The sequence below is a fragment of the Myxine glutinosa genome, chromosome 2, assembly GCF_964187855.1.
Source record: "Myxine glutinosa chromosome 2, kmMyxGlut1.1, whole genome shotgun sequence".
Classification (NCBI taxonomy): domain Eukaryota; kingdom Metazoa; phylum Chordata; class Myxini; order Myxiniformes; family Myxinidae; genus Myxine; species Myxine glutinosa.
In genome coordinates this window covers 101,122,919-101,144,919 of record NC_136262.1, presented here as the reverse complement: position 1 = coordinate 101,144,919, position 22,001 = coordinate 101,122,919, and the positions used below count along the sequence as shown (strand labels likewise).

General features: G+C 45.0%; 1 protein-coding gene across 6 annotated transcripts in view; it reads left to right on the top strand.

Annotated features, from left to right (window-relative positions):
* NAA35 (N-alpha-acetyltransferase 35, NatC auxiliary subunit) overlaps positions 1–20,068 on the top strand; it is a 161,087-nt gene extending 141,019 nt beyond the window's left edge. For all 6 annotated transcript variants that reach the window (XM_068107647.2, XM_068107648.2, XM_068107645.2 and 3 more), the window contains 5 exons: positions 4,190–4,257; positions 4,576–4,716; positions 8,616–8,738; positions 8,843–8,923; positions 18,771–20,068. In XM_068107647.2, coding sequence (XP_067963748.1) covers positions 4,190–4,257; positions 4,576–4,716; positions 8,616–8,738; positions 8,843–8,923; positions 18,771–18,830 — 473 coding nt within the window. In that variant the 3' untranslated portion in view covers positions 18,831–20,068. The remainder of the gene's footprint in view (positions 1–4,189; positions 4,258–4,575; positions 4,717–8,615; positions 8,739–8,842; positions 8,924–18,770) is intronic.
* The last annotated feature ends 1,933 nt before the right edge of the window (positions 20,069–22,001 follow it).

Genomic DNA, 22,001 nt, shown 5'->3' with positions numbered 1-22,001 from the left:
CCTCTCTCTCTCCTCTCTCTCTCCTCTCTCTCCCCTCTCTCTCCCCTCTCTCTCTCCTCTCTCTCTCCTCTCTCTCTCCCCTCTCTCTCCCCCACCCCTCTCTGTCTCTCCCCCACCCCTCTCTGTTTCTCCCCCACCCCTCTCTGTCTCTCCCCCACCCCTCTCTGTGTCTCTACCCCATGCCCTCCTCACTCTCCCCTCCTCAGTCTCCCCCTCCCTCTGTCCCCCCTCCCTCTCTCTTTCCCTTGCTCCAACTTCCCTCCTCGGACTATCCCCTCCCCCACCCCCCAACCCCCACCTCCTGGTGTGTACAGTATATAGCTAGCGACAGGTGTTATTTTGATAGAGACCTGCGGTGCCGGCCTCATGGTGTTCACACACGTTGGATTAACAATGGTGCCTGAGGAGCTCAGGGGCCGGGGGTGTGTTCTCCTGTCCCCACCCCACTCCTGATCTCCCCTCCCCTCCTACTCTCCCGTCCCCACCTGCTTCCTCCTACTCTCCCCCTCACCGTCCTTTTGCTCTCCCACCCACCACTCTGTCTCTCTTCCTCCCCTCCATCTCCCTTTCCTCTCCCTTCTCCCCTCCCTCTCCCCTCTCCCCTCCCTCTTCCTTCCTTCCTCCCTCCCTCTCCCTTCTCCCCTCCCTCTTCCCTCCCTCTCCCCTCCCTCTCTCCTCTTCCCGCCCTCTCCATTCTCCCCTCCCTCTCCCTCTCTCCTCCCTCTTCCTTCTCCCCTCCCTCTCCCTTCTCCCCTCCCTCTCTCTTCTCCCCTCCCTCTCCCTTCTCCCCTCCCTCTCCCTTCTCCCCTCCTTTTCCCCTCCCTCTCCCTTTTCCCCTCCCTCTCCTTTCTCCCCTCCCTCTCCACCTCTCTACCCCTTCCTTCCCCATTCCCTCCCCTTCCCCACCCTCCCCTACCTCCCCACCCCGCCCTACTTCCCCACCCGCCGCTACCCCCCCCCCCCCCCACCTCTCACACTGACCTCCCATCCCCACTCCTCACTATCACCTCTATCCTCTCCTTCCCCACACACCTCCCCTCCACCTCACCCTATACCCTCTCCTCCCCACCCATTTTGTGTGTGAACAATAAATGCAACAAGAAACATCTGCTGCAACAATCAATGCAACAGGGCAGCAGGTTTTCCTCTCAAATTTTTCTGTATTTTCCTCCATCCATTTTTCCCTCGATCCTGACAAGTGCCCCAGTCCCTGCTGATGAGAAACATCCCCATAGCATGATGCTGCCACCACCATGCTTCACAGTATGGATGGTGTTCTTTGGGTATGTGCTGTGTTGGATTTGCACCAAATATAACTTTTTCCATTTAGGCCAAAAACTTCCATGTTGGTTTCGTCAGACCACAAAACTTTTTGCCACATGGCTTCAGAATCTCTGGAGTGTTTTTTTGCACACCTCAAACGGGACTCAAAGTGGGCTTTTTTTGAGTAATGGCCTCCGTCTTGCTACCCTACCGTACACCCACGGTTCCTGGGTGTAACACTTGTTCGGTTGCTGTGCTACCTTAAGGATGTGCATTCGGAGGTTGGGAGAGTGGAGGGTGTGTTTCTCATCCACTCGACTTTTTGTTTGCAAAACTTGAGGCTCAAGGAGGAGCTTGATGTTAAAGGCTTTTCAGTCATAACTTCACCAAGATAATAAATAGCACCACAAAGTGGGCGTAACTCCTCAGCCCATGCATGGTGGAAACCAATTTCAAGATGGCTGCCGTGGCGGCCATATTGAAAATCGCAGCGCACCCATTTTCGAAAGGAACCTTCCTCGACTCAACCCCAACACACACTGCAAAAATGGATTTAATCGGACAAGCCGTTCTGCTTGAAATTGACGGAAACCAATTTCAAGATGGCTGCCGTGGCGGCCATATTGAAAATCGCAGCGCGCCCATGAACCTTCCTTCACTCAACCCCAACACACACTGCAAAAATGGATTTAATCGGACAAGCCGTTCTGCTCGAAATTGATGGAAACCAATTTCAAGATGGCTGCCGTGGCGGCCATATTGAAAATCGCAGCGCGCCCATTTTCGAAAGGCACCTTCCTCTACTCAACCCCAACACACCCTGAAAAAATGAATTTAATCGGACCAGCCGTTCTGCTCGAAATTGACGGAAACCAATTTCAAGGTGGCTGCCGTGGAGGCCATATTGAAAATTGCAGCGCGTCCATTTTCGAAAGGCACCTTCCTCTACTCAACCCCAACACACACTGGAAAAATGGATTTAATCGGACAAGCCGTTCTCCTTGAAATTGACGGAAACCAAAAGTTGACGGACGCCCGGACGACGCCCGTGACGACAATACCCCCTTAGCCCAATTTGGGCTGAGGGGTGAAAAGTGAAAATGAGTCACAAACTATTCAAGGTCAAAGTCAGGTTGGGGTTCTCCAAGAGCTGTCTGTGAATAGCTACATTACTAATGGTTGGATAAAACGCAGAAGAACAACGGGACAGTTGAATAAGGATGAGTTTAATGTTTTGAGATGTAAAGGTGTGATTGGAGGGGGTGGGTGGGTAGGCCCTCCAAGGGCAATCAGCAGAGACTGCAAATGTTGGCACAATGTATTCCCAATCTGTGATAGTCAGTAAACTGTGGAGAAGTTGATTTTTTTTTTTCTTTATAAAGTGTTCGTTACTGATTACAACCCCTCGGCGTTAATCTAGTTACCATCTATAATTGTAGCCCGAGCCATGAAACTCCTTCAGCAGAACATAATGATGAAGATAATGATTATTAATTTGTTGTTGGAATCTATTGTTCCAATCCGTTTCATAATGCACCACAGATCACTGATTGCATTGCAATTTCTGTACTCAGTTGTGGTGTTGTGTTGCTGTATTAGCTATTTTATCCTGTGCAGTGGTGTGTGATTGGAGGGGGTGGGTGGGTAGGCCTGGTGTTAGCCCTGGTGTTGGGCTAGCGGCTAGGGTGCCGGCTTAGGATCCTAGGATCCTGGGTTCGAATCCCGGTCGATCGCTGAATTAACGCCAGGGGGGTTGACTCAGCCTGTCATCCTTCCGAGGTCGGCTAATTGAGTACCAGTTCACTGGTAATTCCCTGTTTGTCGTTAAAGGCGGCAAAAAGGGTTGGCGTCAGGAAGGGCATCCGGCCGTAAAACATTGCTTCAAAAAGGGGCCCAAAAAACAACAACAACCATGGTTCCCGAAAAAGGCCAACCCCCGCTTGCAGGGAAAAATGGCCTCTAAAGGTGGTTATATATCCTGTGCAGTGGCCTGACGGGAGGTGTGCACACTCGTCTCTAAGCTGTCTAGCCTGGGTTTGAATCTTCATCCAGCTATAAACTGTCATCCTGGTGTTTCATCAATGTGTGTGTCGTCCCTCAGATGGACGTTAAACTCGTCCTGTCTGCTAGCATTGGTTGCTGGATATTAAAGATCCCATGGTGTCCTTCACAAAGAGTAGGCGGGCTCTCGCCGGCACCAGGACCAAATTCCTGTCCTAACCTACAGGGGGCACTGCATCAGCGGCACAGCCACACTCAAACAATGACGCTTACCCCGCAGCCTCGTGCTGCATATGAAAGAAGAAGACTCTGTGTGGTTAAAATTGTTTCTGCTCTGTATTAGAAAAAAAAAAAAAGGGACGGATGGTCAAGGCGACGGGATGCCGGTGGGGGAACTAGAAGAGGGGTTAGGGGTAACCCAGGACCAGAGGGAAAAAATGGAGGAGAGAAATGATGATGTGGTTGAGGAGGTATCAGGCGCACAAAATGGCGCCCTCGCGCACGTGATTGCAGAGGTACCCTTTTAGAAGACGGTCTAAATTGGGTTCAACATTCACCCTTCCTCTTTTTTTAAAACAGGAAAGCCGCTTCAATATTTGGGTATGTCCGACCATAAAAAATGAAGAAGAAGAACTTTTCTAACCCACAGTGTTTAATTCTAAAGGGTTCTAATGGGTAATTCTAAAGGGTAATTCTAATGGGTTCTAAAGGGTAATTCTAATGGGTTCTAAAGGGTAATTCTAATGGGTTCTAAAGGGTAATTCTATGGGATTTAAAGGGTAATTCTAAAGGGTTATATTGGGTAATTCTAAAGTGTTTTGTTGCCTATTTCTAGGCCTTGCCTATTTCATGTTGAAATGCCAAACTGAACCGCTTCCTTCGGACACTGGTGCGATTATTTTTTTATTTTTTTATTTTTTTCCAGCTCGACCACTGGGTCGGGAGATAACAATGAACCAAGCACATCAAAGCTATTGCGCTGGAATGTATAAGGTGAGATATTCCTTTTCCACACTTTAACATGACCTCCACTCCTATGTTAAATCACATGCCCATATGTGATATTTTGCACCCCCAATGTAAACAGTGTTTATACCTTCGAGTGTAATTTTTTTTTCCAGACATCATTGTAATCTCCAACTCCCCAACATGACCCCAAGCATAACTACCTGTCTTTGTCATATTCTCCAACCACTCCCCACCCTCAATAAAGGTGAATGCCTACACCCTGTCTTAGAGCATATTCAATCAACTTGTGAATCAGTGCAGCTCAGTGTGATCCCCAAGCTACTCATGATTTCTTTTGGGCAGGCTATGGTGGGTTTTGATCTCGACGGAAAGGTTGTGAAGCCAAAATTTAAGTTTGACAGCGAGGAGGTTCGCTTTGAACATCGCTTTGCAGCATTCAGTGGAGTTATAACCCCGCCTCCCGTACACTACAAGCAATTCAAGGTGTGATATACATTTTAAATATACTGTGTGTGTGTGTGTATATATATATATATCTATATATATATATATATATATATATATATATATATATATATATATATATATATATATATATATATATATATATATATATATATACTAGCTTGGCTCGGCTCGCTGCATTCGCCTCACCAAGCGTCGTTACTGAGGAACGGGCTTATTTTAGCTGAGGATAATGACTGTACCTGAGTTGCTGTGTTGTCATAATTTACAGTAATCATAATACAAACAATTATTTTGCACAAATTTATTTGTAGTGTTTGTGATATTACAATTTTATAAGCAAATTAGGTTCAAAAAATATATATAATTCAAAAAAGAACCCCTCAGCACACACATACGGGAGGGGTAGGTGCAGACTGGAAGTTTGGGACGATTACACCGCACCACCATGTAATTCAAAACACCTCACCACCACGTAATTCAAAACACCTCACCACCACGTAATTCAAAACACCTCACCACCACGTAATTCAAAACACCTCACCACCGCATAATTTAAAATACCTCACCCCCATGTAATCAAAACACCTCACCACCATGTAATTTAAAACACCTCATCACCAACTAATTCAAAACACCTCATCACCACCAATTCAAAACACCTCACCACCACATGATTTAAAAACACCTCACCACCACATAATGCAAAATACCTCACTACCACATGATTCAAAACCACCACCACGTTATTAAAAACACTTCACAACCACGTAAACAAAGGTTTCAGGGAGTAGTTCAGTGACAACAGACACTGCCCAGATATGTAGATATATAGATAAATAACTGTACCTGAGTTGCTGTTTTGTCATTGTTTACAGTGACACCAATCATAAATCAAACACACCAATCATAAATCAAACAATTATATTGCACAAATGTATTTGTAATTTTACTTGATATTACATTTATAAACAACTAGCAGAAGTACCCGGCATTGCCGGGCGGGGGAGGGGAGGGAAGGGGGAAGGGGAGGGAAGGGGGAAGGGGAGGGGAACTGGGGGGGAGGGGAGGAGAGGGGGGTGGGGAGAAGAGGGGGGGAGGGGAGAAGAGGGGGGGGAGGGGGAGGGGAAGGGGAGGAGAGGGGGGAGGGGGAGAGGAGTGGGAGGGAGGGGGAAGGGGGAGGGGGGTGGGCAGAAAGGAAGGGGTAGGGGGGAAAGGGAGGGGCATGGGAGAAAGGGAGGGAGATGGGGAAGGGGTAGGGCGGAAAGGAAGGGGTAGGGGGGAAAGGGAGGGGCATGGGGGAAAGGGAGGGGAGGGGGGAAGGGGAGAGGGTAGGGTGGAGGGGGAAGGGGAGGGGAGGGATATAGATGGTTAATGGCAATTGATCACATCCACAAATTATGTAATCCACACAATTTATGTACTTTACATAACGTTAATAGGAATACATGGCCGTGTAGATGGGAAAGTTTTTTTTTTTTTTTTTTTTTTTTTTTTTTTTGTATACAAGATCGAGGCTCGTGAAAGAGCGAACATTAATCACACAGAAAGACAAACAGACACACAAAACAAATAACATCGGGAGCGGTAGACAAGATGGGGAGAGAGGGGGAAGGACACAAACACAACATTTGAGAGCAGGGACCGAGAGACATGGAGACATCGAGAGAACTGTGGGAGGGAGAGGGCTTTGGGGGGGAGGCATGGGAAGGGGGGGGGGGGGTGGGAGAGGTATAAAACATATGGACACTGCCAAGACTTCCAGGAAAGAAGTTGGAATTTCAAACAAGGTGGATCTGGGGTGAATTAGTGGGGGTAGAAAAGATCAAGGTTTTGGATGGGGGAAGATAAGAGATGGTGGTGAACAGCTGTTTTGAAGACCTGGAGGGAGGAGTGTGATTGAAGTGAGTGTGGGAGTTTGTTCCAGAGGCGGGAGAAAAGAGGAATGAAAGAGTGAAGGTGAGCAGAGAGCCGAGATTTCGGCAGTTTAACCATCAGAGGGTGGCTGGCAGATCTTGTGCGACCTGTAGGAATATTTGGGGGACAGAGCACAGAGAGAGCTGGGGGAGCAAGGCCGGAGAGGAGTCGGTAGAAGACAGAAAGACCACCTACCTGCCTGCGGTGAGTGAGTGAAAGGCCCTCAGAGATAGCTTCATCGCGGGAGATTCCAATGATTCTGAAAGCTTTGGATTCAACAGCGTGAAGCCGAGCCAGGTGTGAGGAGCCAGGTGTGTGTTTGTTTGAAATAAATCACAAATATCAGATGAAAGTGAAAAAAAACCTATGTGGTGTGAATGGCAATGTTCCTCGCTGAAATGTGAAAAAACTGAATTACGTGCGAACGCATAACTGTGAGATTATGGTGGCAAAGTTGGAACATCACGTGATCACTCTGAGCGAATCAGCGCGCTGCTCTGCCACCAGCTGAGATTCCATGTATAATGTTCCTCGCTGAAATGCGCTGAGGTAAATATGAATAAAAAATTCGATATATTTTCACTTTTACGTTTTGGCTAACTCGCTCGCGAACCTGACGAAGATTCTGAGCAAGGATCGCTACGTTATGCTAACGCTACGTTAGCTATGCTACGTTACGCTACATTATGGCTAAAAATATGGATCTAAAGATGAAAGAAAAAAAAACCTATGTGGTGTGAATGGCAATGTTCCTCGCTGAAATGTGAAAAAACTGAATTATGTGCGAACGCATAACTGTGAGATTATGGCGGCAAAGTTGGAACATCACGTGATCGCTCTGAGCGAATCAGCACGCTGCTCTGCGACCAGCTCAGATGCTGTGTATTATATTCCTCGCTGAAATGCGCTGAGGTAAAAATATGGTAAAAAAATATTATTAAATAATTTTTTTTAGGTCAGCCATGTTCTTCCCAGGCTCAATGGCCATGTCTATGCCAAATATGAAGCATGTGAGCCTCTCCGTTTAGGAGTCTATCGGTAACATTACACACACACACACACACACACACACACACACAAACTGTTTTATATATATAGATTGATGTCGAAAAAAAAAATCCCCAAAAAAATGTTTAAAAATAGGAAATTTTTTCAAAAAAATACCCTTAGGACATACCAACGGGAGAGATAGGTGCATACCAGAAGTTTGGTACGATTTCACAAAAGTTTGAGGGAGTAGTTCAGTGACAAGACAAGACAACACAACACAAGACAGACACTGCACATATAGATATATATATATATATATCACACTTATTACACAGCCAGAAACATGCATTAATTGATGACAGTAGAGATAAGTGTGAAGGGTTTCATAATCATCGGGTTTTTTTTGTGGAATATATAATATGCATAATCCCACATATAATGTTTCCCACAATGCATAAATCATAGGGTTTCTCATTGGAAGAAACACAATGTGGAATATATAATAAGATAATAGATATAATAATATAATAATATATAATAATATAATAATATAATAATATATAATAATAATATATAATAGATAGATATAATAATATATAATAATAATATATAATAGATATAATAATATATAATAAGGAAGAAACTCGATGGAAACATTGTACGTTTCCACAGAAGTTTTAACGAGACACAGGAGCGCAGTGTGGCCGAAGATTGCATTAATCTCTCTTAAATGTCATGGCACGCTAATAATGATGCACACCATCTGGCTAATAACGTGGTTTGGATTAAAACTAGCCATTTCTTTGCAAGATATCTAGTCGAAGGGAAGGTCTGATCGATGGAGAATTAACATACTGATTGTGCAAACGGTTAATGTACCTGTGTTAGCAATTTTTCTTTTTAACCGCAAAGACAAAAGTATTTGGAGTTGAAAATGCATAAATGGAAATGAAAAATTGAAGGCCATGCTGAGCCAGTCCAAAACTGACACTTTGTCAAAATCTTTACAGGAAATGACGAACCTTGGAAAGTTCAACCCTCCCCTGCAGGCGGGTGATCTGTATACGTCTGCTGGGAAACATTTCCAACAAACCAAGCTCATCTTGGAGAGTCTGAGCAGCAGTGAGGCCGAGGTATGAAGGGTTCAGAGAGGAAGTTTCATTGGTGTGAGCAATGCTATTTATAGCAATGCTATTTATATGAACACCCGTGTCGGCTTTTCTTTTCTGACTTTCAGGTGAACAACCTGCTGAAAATTGTGAAAACAAACTTTGTTGTTATGAAGCTGCTTGTAGGTGGGCACAAGAAAGATTCTAAGGTAGGTTTACTGCATCATGCTGCATGGATAGGATGGAGAAGTGGGTGGGGGGAGGGGCGGGGGGGGGTGGTGGTGTAGGTGGATGTCGTGATTATATGGGGTTGATAAAAGTGAAAATTCAAATGTTCTTTACATTACAAGTCAATGATCCCTCGTGCAGGTCCTCAAGTTTGCAGACACTTTATTATAACAATTGCCAATTCGTAAAACATGGTGCCTTCATTTTTGGAGAACAATTACATCCAAATACTTGGTTTCCATTGTTTATAGGGAGATGTGTTCTCAACAGCATTACTTCTTATGCATGAGGGCTTCTTTGGGGTATCGATAATAGCGCTAATAATATTACTGTTATGGTATCCGGAGGGGAATCTCAATATCCCACTCCTGAACACCGAAATGGTTACGGTTTCCGGAGTGGAATCTTACTCCCGGCACCAATTTGTTACGATGCTCGGAGCAATCCCGCTCCAAGACACCAAATGTGTTACGGTCCGGGATTCGTGTTTAGTACAAGGGGGTTAACCTCCATTCCCTCCCAAACCTACCGGACCTGCGGTTGCCACGCACGAATAACTTTGTGCTTAGCAGGTTGCGAATTAGCAACTATGAACGCCAATCGGAGAACGTACCGTACGTACCCTCCGGCGGTTTCCTTTGTTCCTAGATGGAAATTTATACAGCCCAGCGAAACCGTTGGTCACCGCCAGAGGGATGCTAAAGCCGTTACTGTCAATGTAAAAACTGGATACGAACAATGGTGGATCAATGGAGAAGAGACATTCATGGACAGAGAGGATGGAAAACGTTTAACAATTTGATTTATTACCGATATTTACAATCTGATTATTTCAATACCAAAGAATAAGGGACGAGAAGCAGCAACTTATCTTATTCTACGTCTTATTACAATTACTACGGATATACATCACATGGGCCCAGCATACACTCACGGGGGAAGGAAGGGTAACGAACAACGAAGGACAAAGGCTGTGTGCTCCAAAATTCCTCTCCTCGTGGCGCCAAATGTCCCGCCATCGCCACCGAGAAGCACGAGCAGGTAATGACTCTCCCAACACGGACTGGCAGAGTGAGGTCGATTGTCAGCACGGCCGAGTGACCCAGACCCCAGGAGTGGAGCACACGTGCCCAACGAATCCAGCAGAGTCAGATAGGCCCGGAGTCGACAAAGAGACAGGCTCAGAGTGTAGCAATGCCGGTGTAGAGGCCTGCGAGAGGGAGCCCAGCCAAGAACACTAATGTCCATGTTCTCTGTGGGGCGAGAGAGAGCTGGCAGAGAGAGAAGTGCCCACAATGTCCAAGAACCAGCACAACTGCGACCGCCTGCGATCAAGAGCCCGGGCCAAGAGCATGCAAAAACCATGACCGCCTGCGATGCCAGCCACGAACCCAGAGAAAGAATCGATCTCTTTAAAATCCCTTTGTTCACCCTCCAAGGGGGAGGGTGGGGAGGGGAAATATTGGAGGTTGCCTGGTTCCTGATTGGTGGAGCCCGTAACTCCGCTCCTTTCACTCTGATTGGTGGGGTTCCCTTCCTGGACACCATGGTGTCCCTGGGAGCTTGGTGCAATGCCTGGCAGCTTCCCTTATAAGTGGAGGTCCTATATTTCTTTTCCTCAATGCATATTGACATAATAACCCAAAATAAGGGGAAGGGACTAAGATAATGGTCTGCTATGAAATAACTATTCTAAGGGACCTGTATGGTGGTTGCCATTACTTTTTAGTGATTCTCAAGACCGCAACAATACTAATAATAATATATGTCGTAAAGATGTAATTTTATAAATAAAAACAATATTTTTTATTATAATAGCATCAGTAACGAAAACATAAAATTTGCATGCACAAACATTAATAAATAATATTTTGCCCTACTCTGCTCTTTGAACGAGTTAATTTTGTTCCAATTAATGAAGTGGTGGACTGGGCAAAGCTTTCATCTTGTCTGCATTGTTTATAATTCTTATAATGGTCGATGTAGCCAAGTATAACGCACGACCCACTTCTACCGATGTTCACCCACCTTGATCCGCCTTAACACTTGCATTTCACATCCAAAGTGAGGCTTCTCCTTGACATTCTTGTCAGGTTTGCAGCACTAACACTTGCAGGCTTCTTTGCAGACGTTGTAGTTAGGTCCAAAACTTCAATTCCGTGACCATTTTCTGGCTAGTAAGGTTTGACGATTGATTTGACTTCTATTGACATTTTATAACAAAAATAGCCTCTATGTCCCTCCCAAAAATCCCGGCATCTTTCGCCAGAGGCCCGAATCCAAGATGACCGCCGGCACTATCTTGAAAAATTAAGTTTTGAACCAGAACACCTAGAATCACGTACAAAGACACTTTTTGGGGTAATTTGACCACAAGGATTCCGAATCTGACATTAGTTTGACGTTATGACATTATTTTGACCCAGAAATCCAAGATGGCCACCATCCAGTAGAGCGAAAATGCAACTTTTGTACTTAAACATGTTAAAGAAACTACCTCCATAAGGATATCTTGCAGTAAAGTAATTGATGATTGCATGACAAGTAAACTCATTACACTTCAAAATAAGCTATTTTTAATAGCTGTGACTTGAACAGTTTTCAAATGAAGTAATTAATCAATATGACCTTTAATTATATGATTAGTCCGAATTAGAGCATTCTGCTTCACTAGAATCTGAATCATCAGATTCCGATGAATCTCCCCGCCTTTGTACATCATCATCTCGCTCCTCATTCCCCTCCTGGCTCTCATCTTCCTCACTCTCTTCAGCTGGCCCTGGTGCAGGTAGATGTGTCGGGAGAGCAGGTTGCGTGTGGCGGACAGGGCGACAGCGACCACCCACCAGCTCCCAGCCATGTCCGAGTGGCGAGGGGTGGTGTTTCTTGGAGGGATGACGCACAAGATATGCCAAGTAGTTTGCTCGGAGGCAGTGTTGGCGTAGGCTGTCTGCATCTGGAGGGAGACGGATAAATGATTTGTTTTTCAGTGTCTTCCACTTTGCTGCACGGGCCTCAGCCATGGTGCTACTCTTTTCGTCGCCATAGATGACATGTCGTGTGAACTGGAAGAGCTCCTCTAGCACCTCCTCCTCAAGGTCAAGGCTATCTCCACACAGCGAGAGCTGCCGTCGAGCCACAGGGCTCTTCGCCACCCGGTCATACACCAACTTCTTACCCTTGCCATAGAAGCCTGAGTTGGCATCACAGCCTGTCATACAGTGCAGCTGCACAATACAGTCTGCCATCTCGTCATTAACCAGGCCATGACATAAGATAGTCTCCTTCTTCCTCTTGATACAGAGCTTTCCGGGCAGCTGCTGCGAGATGACTGCTGCCACGACATAGGCATCGGTATCAGCGGTATCAATGACAACAGGGCCACTGTAGCCTGATTCATGCAGAACTGCGTAAGCAGAGAAAAGAGGACAGTATCAGCCTCAGACTGGTCAAAGCTGTAGTTCTCCATTGGTTGCTGGGTTGACAAATTGGTGCAGTGGGAGCCAACAGAGTAGACAATCTCTGCATCAACACTCTCTGCAAGGTCTGTCAGGTAGGTGCATATCAGCTTTTGCATCCGCCCCTTGTTGCTGACGCTACATAGAAGTGTTTTGAATGCTTGGGCAGAAGAGAAGGGGTCATTCAATTTCATGTAGGTGTTGGGTATATGTGCCTTACCCTGTACCCACAGGTCTCGCTCGTCATCTTTAGTAGAGTATGGTGTGTCATATGGGTCATTCACACAGAAGATACGTTCAGCATCACCATGGCAGGCAAGGATGATGGAAGACACCTTGTGGACATAGTCTGACCACTTGTATGGGGTGCCATGTTGCGTCTGTCGATCCTCTGCTGATGGAGTTGCCATCCTCCAAATCATGCCCATGTCGATGAGAGCGGTGTAGGGTTCCTGCAGATCTACAGATTGCAGAGAGAGTTTCTGGATGAGCTTACTCTTCTGTGTCTTCCTGTATGTTCCGTTGGAGTTGAATAAAGCCACACACTCCTCAACAACACGATGTTCCAGCAACTCAGTGAGGTCCACAAGATGACTGACCTCAACCAGGTTGATCACTGCCTTGAGAGCATTCTGCTCCATTTCAGCAGCTCTCGTTTTGAGTTCCTCCCTGGGCTTCTCCGTGTCTGGCATCTTGGCAAATGTCAAGCGTTTACTCAGAGGGACAGGTGCATGAAGGGAGGTATTCTTACTGAATACCCGCTCCTGCAAGAAGCTGGTCAACTTTTCCTCCCCTGCAGCATGGGCAGAATTGAAGTCCACAACGAGCTCATGAGAGGCAGGCATGGCTGACTGTAGGGTGCGGAGTGTGGGTGAGGATGGGTCGAATGGAAAGGAGTCAAACTCATGTATGCAGGCTACCAGGTCCTGCACGCACTGCTCATCTTCTCGCATTCGTTTTGGGCCACATTCAATGTGCTTCCTCTTGGCTTTTTTCGGTTGGCCAGGGCATTATGAGCCGCCCGGATCTGGGCTACATTGTTCACATTTCTGGAGTGCACCAGCAGCTGCTTCTCATTCTTGAGGATGGAGAGCCAGCCAGACTTCATTTTGCTGCCCTTGTTCATGGTGCATTCGATCCACATGTCCCAGGCCATGTTGGAGTAGGGGTTGCCTGTGATGGACTGAGCGAAGTCAGTACGAAGGAAGGTGACCTGATCAGCAGGGAGATTTGTCAGCATTGCCCAGAAGTCAGATAGCCACCTCCCGTACCTATTGTTGTCGTACGCTACCATCCATGGCAGCATGGCGCGCAGAGAGCTGACGTACTCGTCCCAGTTACAGATATGGACTGCGTGGACATTCTGCATTAGTGCATCTGTCATGGACAGGAAGTCCCTCCAGTAGTCTGCCATGTCACTGGCCTCCACATGGATGAATAAGTTAGTGATAAGGCTGTCCAGGTCAGCATCCTCCTCCAGTGCTGCATGAGCAGCAGCACGGGATTCTTGGGAAAGACTAGTATCTCTCAGAAACTCGAGGTTCTCCCTCGTCTCATCAGCCAGGCAGGGCACGAGCCTCTCCTGCACCAGCTGACTCATGAGCGCCTCATACATAAGCCTCAAGCAACGCAGCCCCCTTTTGTAATGCTTGCCTTTCAGCGCACGATCAACGGAGCCCTCGGCAATAACTCCTGCTGCCACGAGTACATCTCCTAACTCACTCCCGTTGTAGCGCTTGTATATAGCACTCATCATCACACACTGTGTATGGAAGGGACCTAGAAAGGGCACAATGTCATGGTATATCTTTAGGTTCTCGGCCTTGAGCAGGGTAATGAGGACGTACACGGGATGATCTCCCACTAAGAAGGCGAAAGGCATGTGCTTTGTGGCAATGATGATAGAAAGCTTGTCCATGATGTCATTCACAACTGACTTGTTGGGCGGTTGATTGTAGGACATATGAAAATAAGCCTTGCTCTTCCCTTGCTCCGCATTTAAACCAGCATAAAACCCATTGTATGAAGGGATAGCCTGCTCAGCTGCATCAGGGCGGTCACCATCCACGTCCACACGAGCAAGGGCATGAAAAATGCTCTGCTTGCACTGATGCTTTGTACTTGATGAGAACTTAGTGGGCTTTGGCCGGATGGGAGGCTCCCCACGTTTTATCGTCCTATACGGCTTAACTACCTGCATCTCAGATGCCTTCTCAGTTAGTGCCTGTGACACAGTCTTTGCGTCTGTGATGCGTGTTTGCTCATCCTGGATGTTAGCCTCATAATCCGGTACAAGACGTTCTAGATGCTGCAGAAACATCCAGTTACAGCGGTGTGCAGTACCCCCTCCTGTCAACGTGTCGTTGGTAAAGTCATCATTGTCAATGATACTAATGCTTGGTTCTCCCTCAGCGATCTCATCAGGACAGATCAAACATCGCTCGAGGTCATGCATGGTCCAGAGGTCACGTAGGAGAAGCACGTTCGGGTAGCTGATCCCCATGCCCAGCTTGTAGTAAGAGTCAATAAGCTCCTTGCTGCGAGTCATCCCATGAAGGGTGACGGTGGCATTGATGGCGGTAGTGGTGGGTCACTTTGTAATGTACTGCGTGATGAGAGAGGTGAGAGAGAGTGTGCTGGGAGACAGATCTACCTCCTTCTTCCCCTGCAAAGCAGATAGCAGCTGCACCATGAGAGGCGATAGCTCTTCCTCCTCTTCTAGCTCCTCGACTCTTGGCGGCCATGGGATGGGTTTGATTGACTTGACATCATCCTTGAGCCGCTTAGCCACATTGTGCACCAGTTGTTCACTGCCAACACCGATGGCGGAGAGTGCTGCTTCAACATATGAACCACCCCCAGACGTGTCATAGTCTAGGTCGCTCTGGTTTCTCTGAGGGCGGGAGTGGAAGCCGATCTTGCCCTCAAACTCCCGGGTCAGGATATCTTTGATAAAGGATGACTTGATGCTGGATGTTGAGAAGCCATACCGAGATATGATAGAGCTGTAGTCTTTGAGGAGGCTCTGTAGTGACCTTAGCTCACATTCCTCAAAGATAACTGTTCTGATGTGGTCAAAGAAGATAGTCTGAGCCTCACGGAGATTGACATTGTGCATGCGTGGGAGTTTGTCATCTTCACTCATTTTCTGGTAACTACGCACATATTTCAACCAGCATTTGTTGTGATATCTGATCTCAATCGCATATGGGTCATCAGCTGCATAATCGATCACACAGTTGATTCTGTCTCGCATGCTCTGATCTTCGAGGACCACCGTGTGACTCTTGAACGTTGCCCATGCATTATCATACGAAATCAGGGACAGCTTTGATTCTGGGTGCTTTGCCGACTCTGGTTTACAGCACCAGACACATTTTGTTTTTTCATGTATCAGCCCTTCTTCACTTGATCGCAGCCGCTTGGCAGGTGGAGAAGCAGCCGGGGGGAAAGCCTCAGACATGGATGAAGACTGAGATTGGCATTCCTTGACTTCTCGTTTTTTCTGTCTTGCCTTGGCCTGCTCCAGTTTATTAGCATTCCATAAGGTCAGCCTACATGATTTATGGACACATTGTCTGCCGGGACCATTATCCCAATTGACTGTTGCATAAACGTCTCCGAACTTGTCAAGACCGCTCCATAACAGGGCTTTTTTCTTGAGATTTTCCCAACTCTCAACGGAGGTAACGACATCAGTGGCTTCATTGCAAAGCCCGCCACACTGGAGGACACACGGAACGGTGGACATTCTCTTGACAGCTATCTTCTGAATACTGCGCTTCTCAGTGCCGTCTCATTCGCTCGTATACTCCCTGGAAAGACAGAAATAAGTATATGACATTACACACACAGACAAATAAAAAACAAGAAAATAGCAATTCACTAATCAGGACCTCAATTCCGTGGCCAGTATAGATTTAGCCAAAATAATGTGTTAATTCATGATCATATGTTCTCCCATTTAAAAGTTGCGTTTTCGCTCTACTGGATGGTGGCCATCTTGGATTTCTGGGTCAAAATAATGTCATAACGTCAAACTAATGTCAGATTCGGAATCCTCGTGGTCAAATTACCCAAAAAAGTGTCTTTGTACGTGATTCTAGGTGTTCTGGTTCAAAACTTAATTTTTCAAGATAGTGCCGGCGGCCATCTTGGATTCGGGCCTCTGGCGAAAAATGCCGGGATTTTTGGGAGGGACATAGAGGCTATTTTTGTTATAAAATGTCAATAGAAGTCAAATCAATCGTCAAACCTTACTAGCCAGAAAATGGTCACGGAATTGAAGTTTTGGACCTAACTATTGAGAGTAAAATGCTCATGAAAATGCGCAGAAATTCAGCACTGTAAGGCAGAAAGAGAGGGAGAGATGAAGGTGGAGTATACAGGCTCAGAGGCTCAGCGGCTCAGCGTGGTCATACAGTACAATGACTGACATAGAGTACCATCAATGATGGCTGCGTGTTATGGAGTTTCTTCATTTTTCTTACGTAAAAATTGTCTCCAGGACAAGCCACATTATAACGAATCAGTGTTCTACAGGGCAGCGTTAAGTAAGGTACTCTTCAAGATTCAAGAAACTTTATTGTCATCCCATCCATATACAGTACAGGAAATAGTGGAACGAAATGACGTTTCTCCTGGACCTCGATGCAATCAATGCAAACATTCAAGACAAGCCCGGGACTATAAACCCGGGACTACACATAGTCCAAATAACAAGACAGTGCGTAAGTAAAGTACTACACACAAGACTACACATAGTGTAATTGGACATGACAGGTGCAACACATACCACAAATACACAAAACAATACAATAAATACACAGGACAGTATAAAGTAAATACACAATACACAATGAATGTACATGGTAATATGAGTATATGCAGGACAACATTAATTTTTTTAAGTAAATGGAGTTAAACAGGTTGGGTGTATAGGTTACATATGAAAAGAAAACCATTTATATAGTAGCATATGATGTTTGTTTTTTTGGGGTTTTTTTTTTTTGTATACAGGATCGAGACTCGTGAAAGAGCTAACATTTATCACACAAAAAATCAAACAGACACATAAAACATATAATAAGGGGAGCGGTAGACTAGATGGGGAGAGAAGGGGAAGCACACAAACACAACATTTGAGAGCAGGGACATCGGGAGATCTGTGGGTAAAATAACTGCAGTCAAGAGCTTCCTACAGCCATGAATGAGCTTCCTATACCTCTCTACTGGCAGTTTGGCCCACTCTTCTTGTGCAAACTGCTCCAGTTCTCCCAGATTTGAAAGGTACCTTCTCCCAACTGCTGTTTTCAGATCTCCCCACAGGTGTTAAATGGGATTTAGATCTGGACTCATTGCTGGCCACTTCAGAACAGTCCAGAGTTTTGTCTTGAACCATTCCTGGGTGCTTTTTGAAATGTGTTTGGGGTCATTGTCCTGCTGCAAGACCCATGACCTTCGACGGAGGGCTTTCTTATGTCTCTCTCTCAGCAGTGGGGTCCTCCTGGGTATTCTACCATAGAACCCCCTTTCATTGAGTTGGCGACGGATGGTGCGAGTTGAAACTGTCGTACCTTGTGTCTGAAGGTCAGCTTGAATCTGTTTGACAGCTGATCAAGGTGTTTTCTCCACCATTCGAAAAATCATTCACTGTAATCTTCGATCAAGTTTTCTCTTGCGGTCACGTCCAGGGAGGTTGGCTATCGTGCCATGGGCCTTAAACTTTCTGATAACATTGTGTATGGTGGACGCAGGAACATCAAGGTCTCTGGAGATGGACTTGTAGCCTAGAGATTGTCCATGCTTGGCTGCAATCTTGCCTGACCTCCTCAGACAATTATCTGGTTTGTTTCTTTTCTCCATGCTCATTGCGGTACACACAGTGACACAAAACAGCAGATTGACTCCTTTTCTCTATTCAGACTGGTTGAATGAGTGATTTTTATATTGCAGGCACCTGCAACTCACCATTGGTGAGTTCAATTCCAAAGTAAAGGAGAATCACCTGCTTGAAATCTAATTATTTCTGACAACTTCTAAAAGGGGCCAATAATATTGTCCGGGACATTTTAGGATTTCTGTGTGCAATAAGCTAAGATTTAGTAATTTTTTCAGCTTTTTATGTTTGTTCCACTGCAAACCAAATATTTGGAGACCAAATACTTTTGTTAATTTCAACTTATTTTTATAGAAAATTGTTAGTTATTTGAAAAAAGTGCAAGGGTGCCAATATTTTTGGCCACGACTGTATAAAACTATGCACACGTGCATTGTCTGGACACGAGAGGGAAGAGACTGCAATTTTGAATATACGAGTCTGCAAACTATGGTAACTCTGTGATTGTTTGATGGGTTCTTTTTTTTCCAGATTCCTCCAGAGTTCGACTTTTCATCGCACAAGTATTTTCCAATTATCAAGCTCGTCTGAATCACTCCTGAACTGTGGTCCTATGCTTATCATGCCTCTGATAATGTTGTGCTATTTCAAAATATTGTTACATACTTTTTCTATTGCTGGGGTTGAGTTGGGGGGGTGGGAGAAGCAGTAGGACAAGCAAATGAGACAGAATGCTGTGTAAAGGAAACAAAAAAATGAGAAGTGTCATCTTTGTTTGTAAAATTTTTTTATTGGATATGCAATTTCATTTGGAAAACTAACAAACCAATCACGTAAACCTTACTGCTGCTGTTGCTAATTGTTTTACTGTATCTTCATTTGTTGTACTTGTATGTCGGATGCATGTGGCGCACTGTTGACAGCCAATCGTTGACATGAATATTTCCAAATGTTAAATGTCAGATAATGCACAGCAGGCATGTAAAATTACTCAGAGTAAATCGTTTTAATTTGGGCAAAGGATGACTGAAGTTGTATTTAAATATGATAGTTCCCTCACAGTGGTAATTTTGCAATCTATATGAATTGCTCTCAATGATTGTTACATCAAGCAGCATTTCGGATCGTGACACGTTAACAATGGAGGAGATTTGGATCATGTCACACAATGCTACAGGTACACTTTAAACACAACAATGAGAAAAATGCATCACTAGCCTCACAGCCAACAACATAATATGGACTATTGCTCACCTCACAGCCAACTACAAAGTCACAGAGATTTATAGTCCACCCTCACCCTAAAATGCTTTCGTTCCTTTACCTATTGTATTTGCTGCTGATGCTCTCATACCGATATTGCTGTAAATTGTGCTGTGAATGTTTCTTCAAGAACAAAAAATGGCACACAAGCAGGACGTTTCTCGTTTCTGGAGTTGAATGAAATGTGCTGCTATGAATAACTAAGAAAACTGAAGTCTAAAACAGACATCAAATCGTATTCATTGTGATTGATTATGTTGGATATGTGCTCTTTATGGATAAGTCCAAATTGTCAGAAACAATCTACGACCGTTTATTTGATGTCAGAGAGAATGCGTCATAGTCAAGGTACGGCATCTACACTGAAGCATGGGGGAGGATCAGTATTATTTTGGGGATGCGTCAAAGCCATCAATGTTTGCAGACCGGAAGATCTACAGGACTACCTTCACTTCCGCAGACAAGACGATGATGATGATGATGATGATGATGATGATGATGATGATGATTGCGAAATATGCAAACTGATTGCATCTTGACTAATAATAAATGCAGGTTCATTCTGATCAGTTCATCCATTATTTCAGAAACAACACTCATTGAGTGGGGTTTGGTCTTCCATTTAGACAATGATCTTGTACATGTACACCATGCTTTGCACAGCGTTGTGTTTCTTTGGCTAGGGTTACAATCCCGTACAGATCACCACTCTGATGCAAGCTACTCGACTGACAGTGCAGGAACTTGGAATATGACCAGGGTGCCGATGACAGCTCGCGCACTTTTCACACAGGACACCATGATATCTTTAACGCCCACTAACTAATGCCAACAGACATGACGCCAGTTCAACATCCATTCAATGGATGGTGCACGCAATTAGGTGCCCCCTGCATTGAAAGCAGCAGGAGGCCAACTCATCTTTGGGCTAAGATTCAAACTTAGGCGAGACAGCTTAGAGGCGAGTGTGCATACCTCTAAGGTATTGTTATGATTGACTGGCAGGTCCGAAGGTCCTTCCCTCTTCTCCCTCCTTGCACGATTTGTGTTGGTGCTGCGGCTGTACGTGCTCTGCACTGTGCAAATGCTGCTGGCGTGAGAGTACAAGCGATCATGCAGGTATCTGGTTACAGCGCAACCTGAAGCAACGTGGTAGGGAAACACCGATCCCGCTCCCCGGTGTGCATGTATGAGACCTCCAGGGTATGGAACAGGCAAGGAAATCAAGTGTGAGTCCAAAAGCAGAGAGGAAATGAGAGTCAGCATGAAGTTTCTTTTTCTTTTTTTTTCCTCCCGCACCATTGCCTCATTGGCCGGTCATGTCTCTACCTGTGAATAACCCATCGGTGCCGTCCAGCAGAGCGATATCGTGCACCGATTGCTCCCCTGCTCCGTGTTGTGAGTGAACGTATGGAAAAAAAATAAATACATGGATCTGAAGAAAATTCTCACAAATCAGGTGATGGGAAGGTGGGGAAAACAGCCGTGAGAGTGGTTGTTGTTGTATAGCCCCGGACAGTTTTCTTGAACAAGCATGGAGACAGCCAATCGATCACCCAGAAGCAACCCACAGATTCCCCACATCCAGGATGGTGTACCCCCTTCCCTTTCCCGGAAGTCATGGTCACCACAGAGTAAGAGAGAAGAGACAAGAGGGAAACGGCCGATGCATGGGGGACTGATTTGGCAGTTGTGTGATGGTGATGGACTCTTTGTTATTGACATCACGTGGTGAACCCAAAACGGGCCCATTGCCACTGGGGTAAAAAAGCAAAGAAAGGTGGGAAAATGTTATAATTAAATAAAAGCAAAGCGAGTTTGGGGAAATGTTACACTTAAATAAAAGCAAAGAGAGTTGGGGAAATGTTATAATTAAATAAAAGCAAAGAGGTGGGGAATGTTATAATTAAACAAAAGCAAAGAGAGTTGGGGAAACGTTATAATTAAATAAAAGCAAAGAGAGTTGGGGAAATGTTAGACTTAAATAAAAGCAAAGAGAGTTGGGGAAATGTTATACTTAAATAAAAGCAAAGAGAGTTGGGGAAATGTTAGACTTAAATAAAAGCAAAGAGAGTTGGGGAAACGTTATAATTAAATAAAAGCAAAGAGAGTTGGGGAAACGTTATAATTAAATAAAAGCAAAGAGAGTTGGGGAAATGTTGTACTTAAATAAAAGCAAAGAGAGATGGGGAAATGTTATAATTAAATAAAAGCAAAGAGAGTTGGGGAAATGTTGTACTTAAATAAAAGCAAAGAGAGTTGGGGAAATGTTATAATTAAATAAAAGCAAAGAGAGTTGGGGAAACGTTATAATTAAATAAAAGCAAAGAGAGTTGGGGAAATGTTGTACTTAAATAAAAGCAAAGAGAGATGGGGAAATGTTATAATTAAATAAAAGCAAAGAGAGTTGGGGAAACGTTATACTTAAATAAAAGCAAAGAGAGTTGGGGAAATGTTGTACTTAAATAAAAGCAAAGAGAGATGGGGAAATGTTATAAT